Genomic DNA, 14,631 nt, shown 5'->3' with positions numbered 1-14,631 from the left:
TAATAGGGAGTATGTGTCTGTAGATAGAATTTCTAACCCATTTAATAACGGGAACAATGATCAGAAACAGTAAGGGATTTTCTGCTTCTGTGTCTCTATGTTCTCTTAGTTCCAGTCTGTCGTTTTGCTTGCATGGTATCAGTGATCTTTGAATTTCAATAAGCTTTCTTCTGGGACTAATGCCATAAACTTAAACTAAATTAAAACAAGAAAGAAATTAAGCACAAGATGAAAAATACTTCTTACAAAAAGGAGAACTAGGGCATCCAGAACCTGAAAATAACTTACAAATATACGAATGAATGTTTTCTTAGAGGTGGTGATCTTAATTTACTTAAGTGGTACCTGTCAAAGTTAATGACTATTCTAGGATAAACAAAACTTACTTGGCGTTTAGGGTCAGCTCTCAGTTAACATCTGTTCTTGTTATAAAATGCTAAATAGTAATGAAATAAGGAAGGAAGAAGTATTTAGGTATTTAAGTCAATAGGGTTCAAATGCATATACTATGAAGAAAGTAATCAACACAAAATAGTTGAAACAATCAGGGATTTAGCTATAGAAATAGAGTAGGTTCAGGTATCTTAGGTTATTGTGTCTCGGATTTATTTCATATACTTGATCTTAAATCAGCTGGCTGCATGAGACACAAAATCCTTCTCTGCCCACAGAAGACCTAAGGAACGGATTACAAATTAAATAATCAAAGATTTGAGCACCAGTATAAGGGGTAGGACGCTCATAGGCAGCAAGTAGAGGTTACAGTAAAAAACCAGGTGGACTTAGGAATCCGTAACATGTCACTTGCAGTCTGAGTAGCAAATGATGAAAAACAAGCAATACCAAACATCACACATATCCAGGTCCAGACGTCCATTATCTCCCTCAGCTTGGCTAACAAATTCATACTTTCAACTGTGTTTTTACAACTAGAATATTCTTATCCCCCACAGCCCCCACAGAAAAAAGAGAAGGATGAAACCTAAGCACTGGGGAAAATACATTTTTTTTTCTCTCTTTATTGTGAATTCTAACATAACTTTTGTTAAACATAGAGCACGTGAACACATGACAGTTCCCTTCATTTGTTCTCACATGTAGCTGATAGAGAATACTCGGGAGGAATGTTTCTAAAGCCATAGAGAACTTCTTCTTCCATTGATTTTCTAGAAATATGACAAAGCATTAGAGGAAAAAGAAAAGCATTTTTTAAGTTGTGAGAATATCAAATATTACCCATCAACCCCTGAATCATGCTATTCAAAGTGCTTAAATCTACACTAAAAATAGAACAAAAAATGTACTCCCAATGCAGCTAAATTAACACCTATGGATGCCTAAAATATGACTGTGGTCTGAATACTTCCTCTACAGTTATTCCACACTTCCATCGTGCATTTTAAAAAATTTTTTTTAAAAAAAAGAGAAAAACAAAGAAATAAACCAGGCCATTGCCATGTTTACAGTTTTCTGAGCACTGGGGGAATCTGGAATCCAGTCCAGTGAGGTCACTGCTACCAGTCCCTGACAGCTGTCCATATTATAAACAATGGCCTTCTTGAATTCTGAAAATAACCCAATGTGCAAAGCTGACCTTAACGTTTATGTGTCCTTGCAGCTTCACTTCTGGTTTGTGAAAATGTGACACAGGTCCAAGGGGAGCACGGGAATAAAAAGAACAGATTGTGGACAAGGACCCAGGCAAGTTGTCAGGGAAATAAACTTTTTTTTTTTTTTTTTTAGCAAATAAAAACCAACGCACATCCTAAAGCTCCTTTACCTTGTCACACAAGCATGAGATATTCGCAGCTTTACAAAATTCTTATAATCATCTCTCATACATTTGCAATTCAATTTTACCCTCACCAATGAACTCTACTGAAGTTTACATTTTTGTGTATGTGGCCAACTCATACCTTAGTATTGTGACCAAAACTGTAGAATTGTTTTTTCATTATATGGTGGTAGGAATAAACCAAACATACAATAGTCACTACACAAGCCCACGGACAATGGCTGGAATGGAAGTTCCTACATTGAATCACTAAAGTAATGCGTAAGTTCTATTATCAGTGTTTTCATCACATCGATTTTTTTAAAAACTAAAAGCTACTTAGGTAATATTTCCCTTTAGCAATTTTGCCCTCTGCAAGTTCCCTTAGGATTGATTTTGTATCATTTTCAACATGAATATGTATTAGCTACTTATGTCATTGATTTCAAACATAAAGCTAAATGGTAAGAGATGAATTTCCTGGGAGCATCAGCTTTCTGTTTCTGACAGAATTATACAGTTAAAATAAAACTAATTCTTTATACAGTAAAATTATTTTAAATACTTTCTCATCTAATTTAAAAACTATTTTGTGTAAATAATGTTTATTTTGAAAATACTGATTTCTGTTGGTATTCATATGTTTGACCTCCTGAGTTCTTATATAAACACTTTGAGATTAATAAGTGTTGCTTATGTTCACAAACTGAAACCAAACACTTGATTCTGATTATAGCACTGAAAATTAAATACAGAGAAGTAACATTTAAATACAAGGGGACCCCATAATAAGTTTCACATATTTGCACTGACTCTTTAGAAAATAACACTTTCTATAATACAAGGTGACAAAACATATTTTGATGACACATCCTGTCCTTCCCTTTGGTTTGGAAGCCTTCAATGTAAATTTCATTTTGACTTGTGTTGATTCACCCTTTTGAGTTAACTTGCCTGGCATTTGCACATAATCTCATTTGCAGAAAATCATAGAGGGAAAAGAGGAAGTAGAATAGTAAACAAAAACAGCCACAAACACATTCATGCCTTTCCAGGAAGTGATCAAATACAGGGCTTGATTTTTTTTGTTTTGTTTTTTTTTTGTTTGTTTGTTTTTTTGTTTTTTTTTTGTTTTTGTTTCTTTTGTTTTGTTCTGTGTTTATATATATATATATATATATATTTATATAAGGGTACATCAACTCATTTAAAAAACGGAAACAGCATACTCTCCCCCATTTTCATGCCCTTGATCTTCTCTTCTTAGCACTCTGTAGTGGTCACTGTCAAGTGACTAGCACACTTTTGGGTCTGGAGTGTATTCTGACGAGCAGTGAATTAAATGTTAAGACAGTTAGACCCCACCCCCCTACCCCTTCTCAGAGTTTACACGTCATGCCGCCAGTAGAAGGGTAGAGGTGGGGAATGAGGTGGGACAAGGAAGAGATTCAGGGCTCTGATTGGTGGGGCCCTCCTGTGAGCAAGTGTTCTCATTTTTTTTTTCCCGAGTGGCAATGCTGGCATTCGTTGCACTGCTTTCTGAAGGCCCACATGGCCCTGCTGATCCTAGGTAGAACCCAAGAGAGGATCCGGTGCTCCTTGTCCCATCGGATAGATTTGTCCAAGCACCCCAAGGAAATGTTAAAAGCAAAACAAAAATCAAGGAAAGGAAATAAAAACCCATTCTAAAACTAAACTAATGAAGCAAAAAAGGGTTTTCTATCTATACATAAGTCTCTTCTTTAAAAAAAGGTAAATTTACAAATTCCAATGACATATAAAACAAAGTCAAAAAATGTAATGGTAAGAGACATGGTAAAACAGGAAGACACTGATGCTACAAAGAAATTGCAGAAAACATATGTACAAGACCCTGTTTTTCCTCATGTTCTAGAGATTGTAATGCATGTTTTTGTTTTTGTTTTTTAAACAGCAGCAGTCGAGGATTAAGTTCCAGGCACTGGACTGCAGACTTTACTCAAACTCCCAGGGACAGGGTGTCCCTTGCTTTTCTGTCACCAGATCACACTGGATATACTGGTCTCCCGTGGCAACAGCGGCAGGATGGCACTGTTTGTGTGGGCCTCGTCTGGATTCTGCTCCCTGCTCGATTTTGTCTGTGGCCGCTGCCCGTTGATGAGTGTCATAGGGATGTTACAATAGGTATGCTGATTGCCTATGGAGGTAAGAGGCAGGGTGCCAGTAGGAGGTACGTCATACTCGTAGCTTCGGTAGTAGTGTTTCTGACGCATTTGTGAATGGTAAGTGTTGTGAAAGGTGGATCGGAGATCTGGATGGGCAGTGGCTAGAGCTGTGGAGGTGGCGGCAGCCATGGAGATGGCTGAGACAGTCTGCAGCTCCCCAAAAGGCCCCTGCTCACTAACATCTAAAGCCTGCTCATGTGTAATGGGTTCTATCCTCTTAAAAGGCATTTCGTATTGTAAACGTTTCCAGAACTTAGAGTTCAACTTGTTGCATTTTGGTCCATGCCACTTAATAACGGTCAGGAGCTTGATGGTGTGCTTGAGGGCCTCCACCTCCTGGTAGTTCATAATTCCTCGCAGTTCACTGCACTCGATGAGTATCACTTTAATCTCTCCAGTCACAAGCATGTTTCGAAGTCTGGTCTCCAGCTCAAAGATGCTCCAGCCTCTTCTGACTACGTAATTTGGGGTCATGACAATAATCAGCCGCTTGCTCTGATCCACACACCTTGCCACATCTTCAATGTATGCTACAACAGAGAAAAGAGTTTATCAGAATAAGTAAATTGAACATTTGGTCCAGAAAGCCCCAATGGATTCTCTTTCACGCATGAAAAGGAGAATTGTTGGTTGTTAGGTAAACCCTTGAGAAGATGAAAATAGATGGGGCTTTTGCTTCTCTCGGTGATTGAAATATTTTCCCAGGTACAAATCTCTCATTTGGTTTTTTAAAATGTCAAGGCTCATAATATGAGACGCTTTATAGAATAGTGGAAGTGGCTTCCTCAGGGGTATCAAAACTTATTTTTCATTTGAACATATCATGCCATTTCTTTCTTGAGAAACTGACAGATGTAGAAGCAGCAAAAGTTAAAATTTTGTCTAAAAATGATGACTACACAGACAGATACAAGGACACGCACACTCTTAAATGAAAACATTAACTTACTTCCAGTTGGGATTAAATCTCTATCTGGTATGAACAACTTATATCCATAATGCTTTTCAAGCATATCAGGAAGGATTTCAAGAGCAAAGCGTTCTTCTTCCCCAGTCTCTTGATTCCACTGGTCAGGATCCACTTTGGTATATGATAAGTATGCATCGTAATCTTTATTATCTGTCAAGAACATTACAGAGTAAAGCTGAAGTCACTACAAAGAAAGCAATAGGACATGAGAACAATCACCTTATTTCATAAGTATCTCCAAATGTCCCACTTCTCGGAGACCAGAGGAAGAAGTTATTAATTTTCATTAATAATTCAATAATGCCAAGTATTGTGGAATGAATTTGGGGGTATAAAGGAGTTACATTTTGTTGTTATTAAGACAGTAGGAGAAAAATTAATGAAAACAGCAATGAAATGTTAACATTAAACATCTTTGACGCACAGATCATAGAGAATTTTGACAGCTTCTAATAGCCACATATTTGGATAATATGTTCTTATTCTATGTAATTGTACATTTCATCTAATCCTTCCTTTGATGATTTTACCCTGTTGAAAAAAAAGAAAGAAAATTGAAATTGGCTTGGCTGGCTTGAGGAATAGTTTTTAGGTTGTGAGCATTGTGCTGATTTTCTTCTGGGGAAAAGATAAAACAAAACTTGGAATAATTAATTTTTCTCTGGGAGCTGGTTCTTGGAGTTCAGTATTAAGACTATTAATATGCTGAATTATTATAGAAAAACATATTGTTTTCCTGATCTTCACTTATCTTACATGTAAATTACTGCCTAATTTTATTTCATCATGTTAATCAGTTTGACTGAAACAATAAAAAATTATATAAAAAAAACAAATGAATTAAACTTAGTTCTAAAATTTGATTTCTTTCCTCATTCTTCTCCATTTTTACATGTGAACTCTTCAAATATTTGCTGACTACTATTGTGCATTATCTTTATCTTAGCATAAACATCCCAAAATTCTCATTTGTTTTTTCTTACAACAAGAAGTCATTGATCTTCTGCAGAATCTCAACTGTCAATTTCCTTTTCAGAGTGTGATATCAGGATTCATAATTCACCTCAATTCTAAATACTATCAGTAGGCTGTGTCTATCAATATCAATATGCTTAGGACTCTTTTGTGCTTCCTTGATGATTGTCATTGTTATTATTTGATTATTAGATCAAGTTGAGTTGAAACACTCTTATATTTCAGAACAAAAGGATCTTGGCATTTAGTATAGAAAACTTAAAATATTTGGGGTATAAAATATCAAAGATAGAGGGGCATCCATGACTTGCCCTGGGTGGCTCTGGGACACTCCTTTTGACTTCAAAGACACTAAAACTCACTTCTGAAGGTACATATGTATGTTCATTTAGTAGTCTGATAATCCTGAACTACCTAGAAGTCATTCTATAGCTTGTTATGGAAAACTCAGAGAACTGTTTACTTCACTTAAAGTTAACACAGGCATATAAGAAACTAGCAACTTACTATAGGATCCCTGGGGAAATAAAAACCTTTAGCTATGGAAAAATTTTTAAAAGCAACTTTCAGGTAATAAAAAAAAGTAATCATCCCAATCACGTCATATTTGGGTATTTGGCATTTTCTTTATTCTTTAAGCAGGATATAGTTGTATACAGTAATTCAATTTTCACAAAAATGATAATTATATTTATGATACCATGTCTATGCAGATATGCCAGTGGTCTATAGTGGTACCACTTTGTTGATGTAAATACTTGAGTAAGAAATAATAGAAAATAGCACACAATAAAGCTACAACATAATACCAGTTAATATTTAATTAAAAAGTCCATTTATTAGATAATTATATGCCATATCTATGATATAAAATCTTCCTTCACAATATGGGTCAGTAACTTCCAGTCTAGTAGAAGACATAGACAAGTCCACAATCTATTTTCAGAGGATAAATATGTTGCAAAGAATAGTACAAGTGTCATGGGCCAATGGGAGGACTCTTTAAGCCAGACTGAAGATTGCAGAATGATTTCATGCATATACTATTCTTTTTCTGGGATTATTTCTCTTCTAATTTTTTACAAAGTACTATAAAGTACTGAAGTTTGCCCAAATCTGGGATGAGTAATGACTAGATCCTCATTCTTCACCTTTTGTTTTGTATAGGCTCAAAAGCATTTGAAAACCAGATCGATATGAACACCAAAGAGAACAGTGCACTTATGACCACGTGTAAACAACTGGTCCACCAATACTATTAAGTTCCAGATGGATGTCACTTTTGCTTACATGACACTGTTTCTGGTTCTCCTGCTTCATCCGTGGACATGTCTCTTCCAATTCATAAATGCTGTCATTTCTTAAGATGTTTTCTGTGGCCTGTTTCATTTGTCTCTCAGCCTACATTCCCTTAAAAATCTCTTTTTCTCCCATTGCATCAACAACCACGTCTATGTAGATGTCTCCCTAACTTAGATGTCCAATCTTGTCTTCTTTCTCATGAACCTGTAACCTGGACACATGTTCACAACCAAACAAACTTTCCATCTCAAGCTTTGTTCTTCATGTTTTATTTCACTTAAATTTTAGTAACATAAGAATTTCATGTCTATAGTCTCTAAATGTCAGATGCATGTTTCATTTATCTCTTTTCATTAGCAATAATCTCACAGCCATTCACTGGTAAAAATCCTTTGGATTGTTTCCATCCAGGGTGAGGTCCTACTCTCTCCTCAGCTGCTATAATTATATTTTATTGGGTCTTTCCTCTCTGTTTCCTTATTCTTCTGGCCCATTCCACATAGAATCAGAAATTTTATTTTTTCAAACCTCACAACTGATTACATTTATGGTAGCTTGAAAAATACTTATGGCTACCCATTGTCAAAAAGTCAGCAGCTATCTCTGCAGTTAGTTTCCTTTCAATTTATGTCTGATAGCTTTGAGTTGAAGGTAATCTCTTTTACCACATATTATATTATTGTGCTCATATCTTATCTTCTTTCTTTGACCACAAGATCCTTGATTCAGATACATGACTAGGGATTAGTAGATGCTCAAACATATCTGTTGATTAAATGAATGAATGGCCTCTCGTTTGGGTATCACGTGACATATATCTATGGCTAATGGAGAGATTTTCTCAAGATTTGGACTTTCCTAGGAGAGGTGGCTTTGGTGATACATACTCCAAGTTGCCTGGACTCCTCAAGCAATTACTAGGAGTGACAGGGTCAAAGTTTAGCAAAGTTTCTTTGGAATAATCTTGAACTGTATTTTCTTATTGTGACTCATTGAAGGCGCAGAGTCCTTGTAAGCTTCTCTGAAAAAGTGGTTTTCATACTTAAGCATGAATGGCAACAATTTGGAAGACTTGCTAAAATACAGACTGATAGGCCCCACCTCTGGAGTTTTCAATTCAGAATATCTAGAATAGGTCCTTAGAACTGGAATTTATAGAAAACTCTCAAGTGATAACTGCTGCCAGCCCAGGGGCAACACTTTGAGAAACTCTGCTTTACAACAGAGTATAGGTACTCCAGGCATAGGTATTGGAGCTTCCCAGGTAGCTCAAATGGTAAACAATCTGCCTGTGATGCAGGAGACCTGGGTTCAATCCCTGGATTGTGAAGATCCCTCTGGAGAAGGGAATGGCAACCCACTCCAGCATTCTTGCCTGGAGAATTCCATGGACAGAGGAGCCTGGTGGGCTACAGTCCATGGGGTTGCAAAGAGTCGGACATGACTGAGTGACCACACTTCCACTTTCATAGGTACTCCAAGGTCTGAAAGGTATCAAAGAATTGCAGTCAGCTGCCAGGTAACAGATCAAAAGAATCACAAAGCCTACACACTACAGCCTCAACTCCATGATAAGGGGACTTGATACTTACAAGGTATGTACTCTATTTTATCTAGAAATAAGATGAAAATCCATGAAAATCCACAGTTTCATCAAAAAGGGGATAAATTTGTACCTAGACTAATACAGTCAGTAACCATATTAAGATTAAATGAACCCCAGGATAGGTACTGTGGTCTCAGTCAGTTTTCTATCTCTTTATGTCATCTGGATGAGTTTGCAAGATTTAAGCTAATATCCCCCAGGTAAAAAGGAGATGTTCACATGGAGGTTATTCTGGTAAGAAATAGGAGTAAAAGGCCCCTTGCAAGCAGCTACAGCAGCATCCTTTCTCAAATCAATGAACACTTGATTGATATCTAATTTCTCTCCCCAGAGTCTATGTCAGTGCAGTACTGGGCAGGCATTTATTTACCAACAGAAGCAAACTCCTGATTTGAAAATTATCAGACTGAAAATACCGTGTCATATATCATGCTAAATGCAGTAACGTTTCTTGAGTCAAAAATGTATGGATTCTAAGGTTTCTGCTTTTTTCTCAGTTACCTGCTGAATCAGAGTCATGGGAAATATCTCTTAGATAATTTTTATGTCTGTAAGAATGCATATTGACTAATCTTACTGTGTATAAGAAATTGAAAATGTGAGATTTTTTATAATCATAGAAAAAACAAAATTATGCTAAGATTTTTAAAGGATAGGACTGTGATCTTTCAAATTCAACTTAAGTTTATAAATAGCTGAAAACAAATTAAATGTCATAGAAGGATAGTACCACAATCTATATCTTATTCTGAACTTTATTCTCTAAATGTTATTTTCTGTAATTTAAACCCTCAAGTATAATTCTGTTGACTGCAGAGATGGAAAGCAGTTGACATACCCAACTTTTCTAATAATATTCATAGGTTCTCATATAGTCATTGGTTTACTCTTTCCATGATTCTCAAGAGATTCTCACTGTAATGTCCCACAAAAAAGAAAAGTAGGAATGAAGTCATCAAGATGGTCAAATAAGATATCATTTGCATGTATCCTCTCTTCTGCAGCACAGAGCCAGTCCTGCCCACCCAAGGACCCATCCAATGATCAGGTATTAGCCCTCCCAGTGACCTGGTGGGAGCCATACCCATCCACCCTCCTGGTAGTAGGTCCTCCGACTGAAGACATAACTGTGGATCCTGAAGTGAAAACCTGTCCAAGTGCTATACTACTGAACAAGGTTCTAGAGGTATTCCTATCCACCCAGAGACCAGATAGGACCCGTAAGAACCTGAGCTCCAACCCAGAATGATTAGGTTTCTGGAAGTAATTGCATTGGCCTGGGGAACAGACAGAACTTTACCTGCTAAAGTCAGTCTTTAAAGACTAGAAAAGATATTTACTTTTTCAAATGTACAGACACCAATGCAAGGATACATGGATCACAAAGAATCAGGCAAATATGGTATCACCTAAGGAAAGTAATAATGTGCTGGTAACCAGCACCTAAGAAATGGAGGTCTACGACTTGTGAGATAAAAAAGTAAAAATAATCATCTTAAAGAAAATCAGTGAAAATAAATACAGGCAGTTTAACAAAGTCAGGAAAATAATGCATGAATAAAATGTGAAAGTCACGAAGTTGTGTCCAACTCTTTGTGATCCCATGGACTATGCAGTCCATGGAATTCTCCAGGTCAGAATACTGGAGTGGGCAGTTGTTCCCTTCTCCAGGGGATCTTCCATTTAATAAAGAACCAGAAACCATAAAGAAGAACCAGACAGAAATTCTCAAGCTAGTAACCACTTTGGCTGGTAAATTCTACCAAATATTTAAAGAAGAAATAACATAATCCTTTGCAAACTCTTCCAAGGAAAAAATAAAAGAGGAGGGAACACATCTAAATTAATTTTATGATGCCAGCATTATCCTGATACAAAAGCCAGATAAGAATACTACAAGAAAACTACAAGTCAATAGCCCTAATGAATACAGATACAGACATTCTCAACCAAATACTAGCAAACCAAATTCAACTGTACCTTAAACAGATAATACAACATGATCAAGTGGGATTTATTCCTGGGATGCAAGGATGGATCAACATGTGCAAATCAATAAATGTGGTATGCCACATTAATAGAATGAGGAATAAAAATCATATGATCCTGTCAATAGATTCAGAAAAAAAGGATGTGACAAAACAGTTTATAACTTCATTATAAAAGCTCTCAAAAAGTTGGTAGAAAGAAAATACTTCAATAATAAAGGCTAGGGGACTTCCCTGGAAGTCCAGTGGTTAAGACTCTCTGCTCCTAATGCAGGGGCACAGGTTTGATCCCTGGCCAGGGAACTAAAGATCCCACATGACACATGGTATGGCCAAAAAATATGAACATAAAATATGAACACAGTAGAATATTGTTTTGTAAAATATTATTCAGCCATAACAATGAAGGAAACCTATTTTATTTGGGTGGGCCTTGAGGGCATTATGCTTAAGTGAAACAAGTCAGACAGAGAAAGACAAATATTGAATGATCGATCTCACATACAATGTGGAATTGCAAAAGCTAAACTAATGGAAAAAGAGAGTAGAATGGTGGTTGTCAGGGGCTGGGAGTGGGGACATGCTGGTCAAAATAAATAAACTTCCAGCTAGAAGAAGAATAATTTCTAGGGATACATAGAAAGCTTGGTTAACAATACTGTATTATATACTTGAGTGTGGCAGAAAGTAGATCTTAAATGTTCTCACTACAAAAAGAAATATTTATGTGCAGTGATGGATATGTTAGGTAATGTTATTGTGGCAATCATTTCACAATGTATATGTGTGTCAAACTGTCACGTTGTACATCTTGAACGTATACAATGGTATATATCAATTATATCTCAATAAAGCTGGGGGTAAAAAGAGAAACAAAAAATACCAAACCTAATCAATTAGCTAGCTGCTTTGTTACTTTAAGTCAAACAATCAGTCCAGTAGAATTTTCTCCTTCAATTTACTGAATCAACTACTATGTTTTATAAAAAGATGTATTTGAGGAGAAAAAAGCTTGGACTCTGGAGACTGAAGAAATAAAAATGCAAATTAAAAATATTATTAAGAAATTTTGATGAGAGAAAGAAAATATAGAACTCTGTATCAGGACTAAAAAAGTGGTTTCGAAAAATGATAAATAAACATTTTTCTTTTTGACATATGAGAGGATATTAGTCAATTCTCTTTAGAAAGACTGAGAAGCCAAACAATCCATGGATTGTTTTTTTAGAACAATAGAGCTTTTAAGAAAATGTAGAATGAAGACTCCCTTATCAAGATGAAGGTGGTGGCTATATTGAATGTGCACTAGGAAAGAGATTTACTGATAACATGAATGGCTTGAGATTTACATTCAGGTCTTTGGGAGTTTTTAACCTTTAAATACCTATTGAATAGTTGTCAGATGTTATTGGCAGGTGGCCATTTCTTTTTAAAATTTATTTTCAAATATTTATAAGTCACATATGTGAAACTGACTAGTGACAGAGGCTATTATTCAACAAATGGATTACCAAAATGAGACTGGGGTAGGGTTCCGTGATAAACAGTGTATTTCATTTTAAAGATGATTTTCTACATTTGCATGTAGTACATTAGCAGAGAATTATGTGATCATTAACAACTAGCATTGATATAATTTGAATAAATGAGTTTTTTTAAAAAATTAAGTCATTTCTTTCTTGTATTTCAGACTTGACCTTCATATGTTTTCTTACATTTCCAACTAATAGTTTTTCATTTAAAACTAGTCTATGTCTGACGCAGGGTGCAGCATGCTTGGGGCTGGTGCGTGGGGATAACTCAGAGAGATGTTGTGGGGAGGGAGGTGGGAGGGGAGTTCATGTTTGGGAATGCATGTAAGAATTAAAGATTTTAAATTTTAAAAAATAAAAAACTAAAAAAAAAATCTGCAGAAATAGATCTTTGAATAAAAAACATAATGCACATATTAATATTTTGATTTTGTGATTACTGAATGTCATTGTTTTAATAAATTCCACTTTTCATGTCAGGGCAGCCTCTGACCATTATATTCTAAAATAAATTTGCTTGATTTTTACAGTTTGAAAATTTAACAATATTGTTCTAGTTTACATGTTTGATTACTTGGTATTCTTCTGGACTATTTGATTCCATAGGACCTTGAATACTGAAATGTGTCACTAATTAAAATATCTACAGTATGATACAGTGAAGGAAAAAAACAGCAGCTGAGCTTAAATTCAGACTGCCATTAATTTTATTTTACTCATTTCAGAGTTCATTTCCAGATCTATAAAACTGCAGCTCCCTATTCAGAAAACGAAGGTCATGGCATCTGGTCCCATCACTTCATGGGAAATAGATGGGGAAATAGTGGAAACAGTGTCAGACTTTAGTTTTTTTGGGTTCAAAATCACTACAGGTGGTGACTACAGCCATGAAATTAAAAGACGCTTACTCCTTGGAAGAAAAGTTATGACCAACCTAGATAGCACATTGAAGAGCAGAGACATTACTTTGCCAACAAAGGTCCATCTAGTCAAGGCTATGGTTTTTCCAGTGGTCATGTATGGATGTGAGAGTTGGACTGTGAAGAAGGTTGAGTGCTGAAGAATTGATGCTTTTGAACTGTGGTGTTGGAGAAGACTCTTGAGAGTCCCTTGAACTGCAAGGAGATCCAACCAGTCCATCCTAAAGGAGATCAGTCCTGGGTGTTCATTGGAAGGACTAATGCTGAAGCTGAAACTCCAGTACTTCAGCCACCTCATGCGAAGAGTTGATTCATTGGAAAAGACTCTGATGCTGGGAGGGATTGGGGCAGGAGGAGAAGGGGACGACAGAGGATGAGATGGCTGGATGGCATCACCGACTTGATGGACATGAGTTTGAGTGAACTCCGAGAGTTGGTGATGGACAGGGAGGCCTGGCATGCTGTGATTCATGGGGTCGCAAAGAGTTGGACACGACTGAGCGACTGAACTGAACTGAACTGAAAGAACATGTCTAGGATTAAATGAGTCTCCACCATACAGTGAAATGCTTGGCCCAAAGCAGGTATTCAGTAGATACTAGTTTCCTTTGAATTCTTAAGAGGACAGTGGGCAGCGTAGATGGTAAAAGTCTTAATTAGGAGGGTAACACCATATTTGCTTGGGTTTATTTCTGTGTTCTCATTCTATCGCATTGGTCTACTTGTCTTTTTATGCCTATATATATATATATATATATATATATATATACACATACATACACATATACTGTTTTGAAGTGCGATAGTGAAGTGAAGTCACTCTTCACTCAGTCGTGTCCGACTCTTTGCAACCCTATGGACTGTAGCTAACCAGGCTCCCCTGCCCATGGGATTTTCCAGGCAAGAGTACTGGAGTGGGTTGCCATTTCCTTCTCCAGAGGATCTTCCGGACCCAGGGATCGAACCCAGGTCTCCCACATTGTAGGCAGACATTTTACCATCTGAGCATGAAGCCTGATAACTCCTGCTTTATTCTTTCTCAGGATTTCTTTTGCTATTTAGAGTCTTTCATGGGTCCATATTAATTTAAGTAGTGTATTTTCTACTTCTGTAAAAAACGCATCTGGACCCTTGATAGGGATTGCATTGCATCTACAGAAGGCTTTTGCTAGAATTGCCATTTTAACAGAATTATTTTTTCAATCCATGAACACAGGATACCTTTCCACTTGTTTGTGTCTTCTACAATTTCTTTCATAAATGCTTTGTAGTTTTGAAACTTAAACTCATGGAAAAAAGACCAAACTTATAGTTGTCAGAGGTGGAGGGTAGAAGAGGCAATATTGGAGGAAAGTGGTCA

General features: G+C 36.4%; 1 protein-coding gene across 1 annotated transcript in view; it reads right to left on the bottom strand.

The window, feature by feature from the left end:
- Positions 1 to 3,267: 3,267 nt before the first annotated feature.
- The window catches only part of IL1RAPL1 (interleukin 1 receptor accessory protein like 1), a 694,793-nt gene continuing 683,429 nt past the window's right edge, over positions 3,268 to 14,631 (bottom strand). Inside the window, exons 9-10 of the mRNA XM_070291165.1 lie at positions 4,928 to 5,098; positions 3,268 to 4,508 (exon numbers count right to left, since the gene is read on the bottom strand). Coding sequence (XP_070147266.1) covers positions 3,790 to 4,508; positions 4,928 to 5,098 — 890 coding nt within the window. The 3' untranslated portion in view covers positions 3,268 to 3,789. The remainder of the gene's footprint in view (positions 4,509 to 4,927; positions 5,099 to 14,631) is intronic.

The sequence above is a fragment of the Ovis canadensis genome, chromosome X (genome assembly GCF_042477335.2).
Source record: "Ovis canadensis isolate MfBH-ARS-UI-01 breed Bighorn chromosome X, ARS-UI_OviCan_v2, whole genome shotgun sequence".
Lineage (NCBI taxonomy): Eukaryota > Metazoa > Chordata > Mammalia > Artiodactyla > Bovidae > Ovis > Ovis canadensis.
Note: the sequence above shows the minus strand (reverse complement) of the source record. Positions and strands in the feature narration are given on the sequence as shown.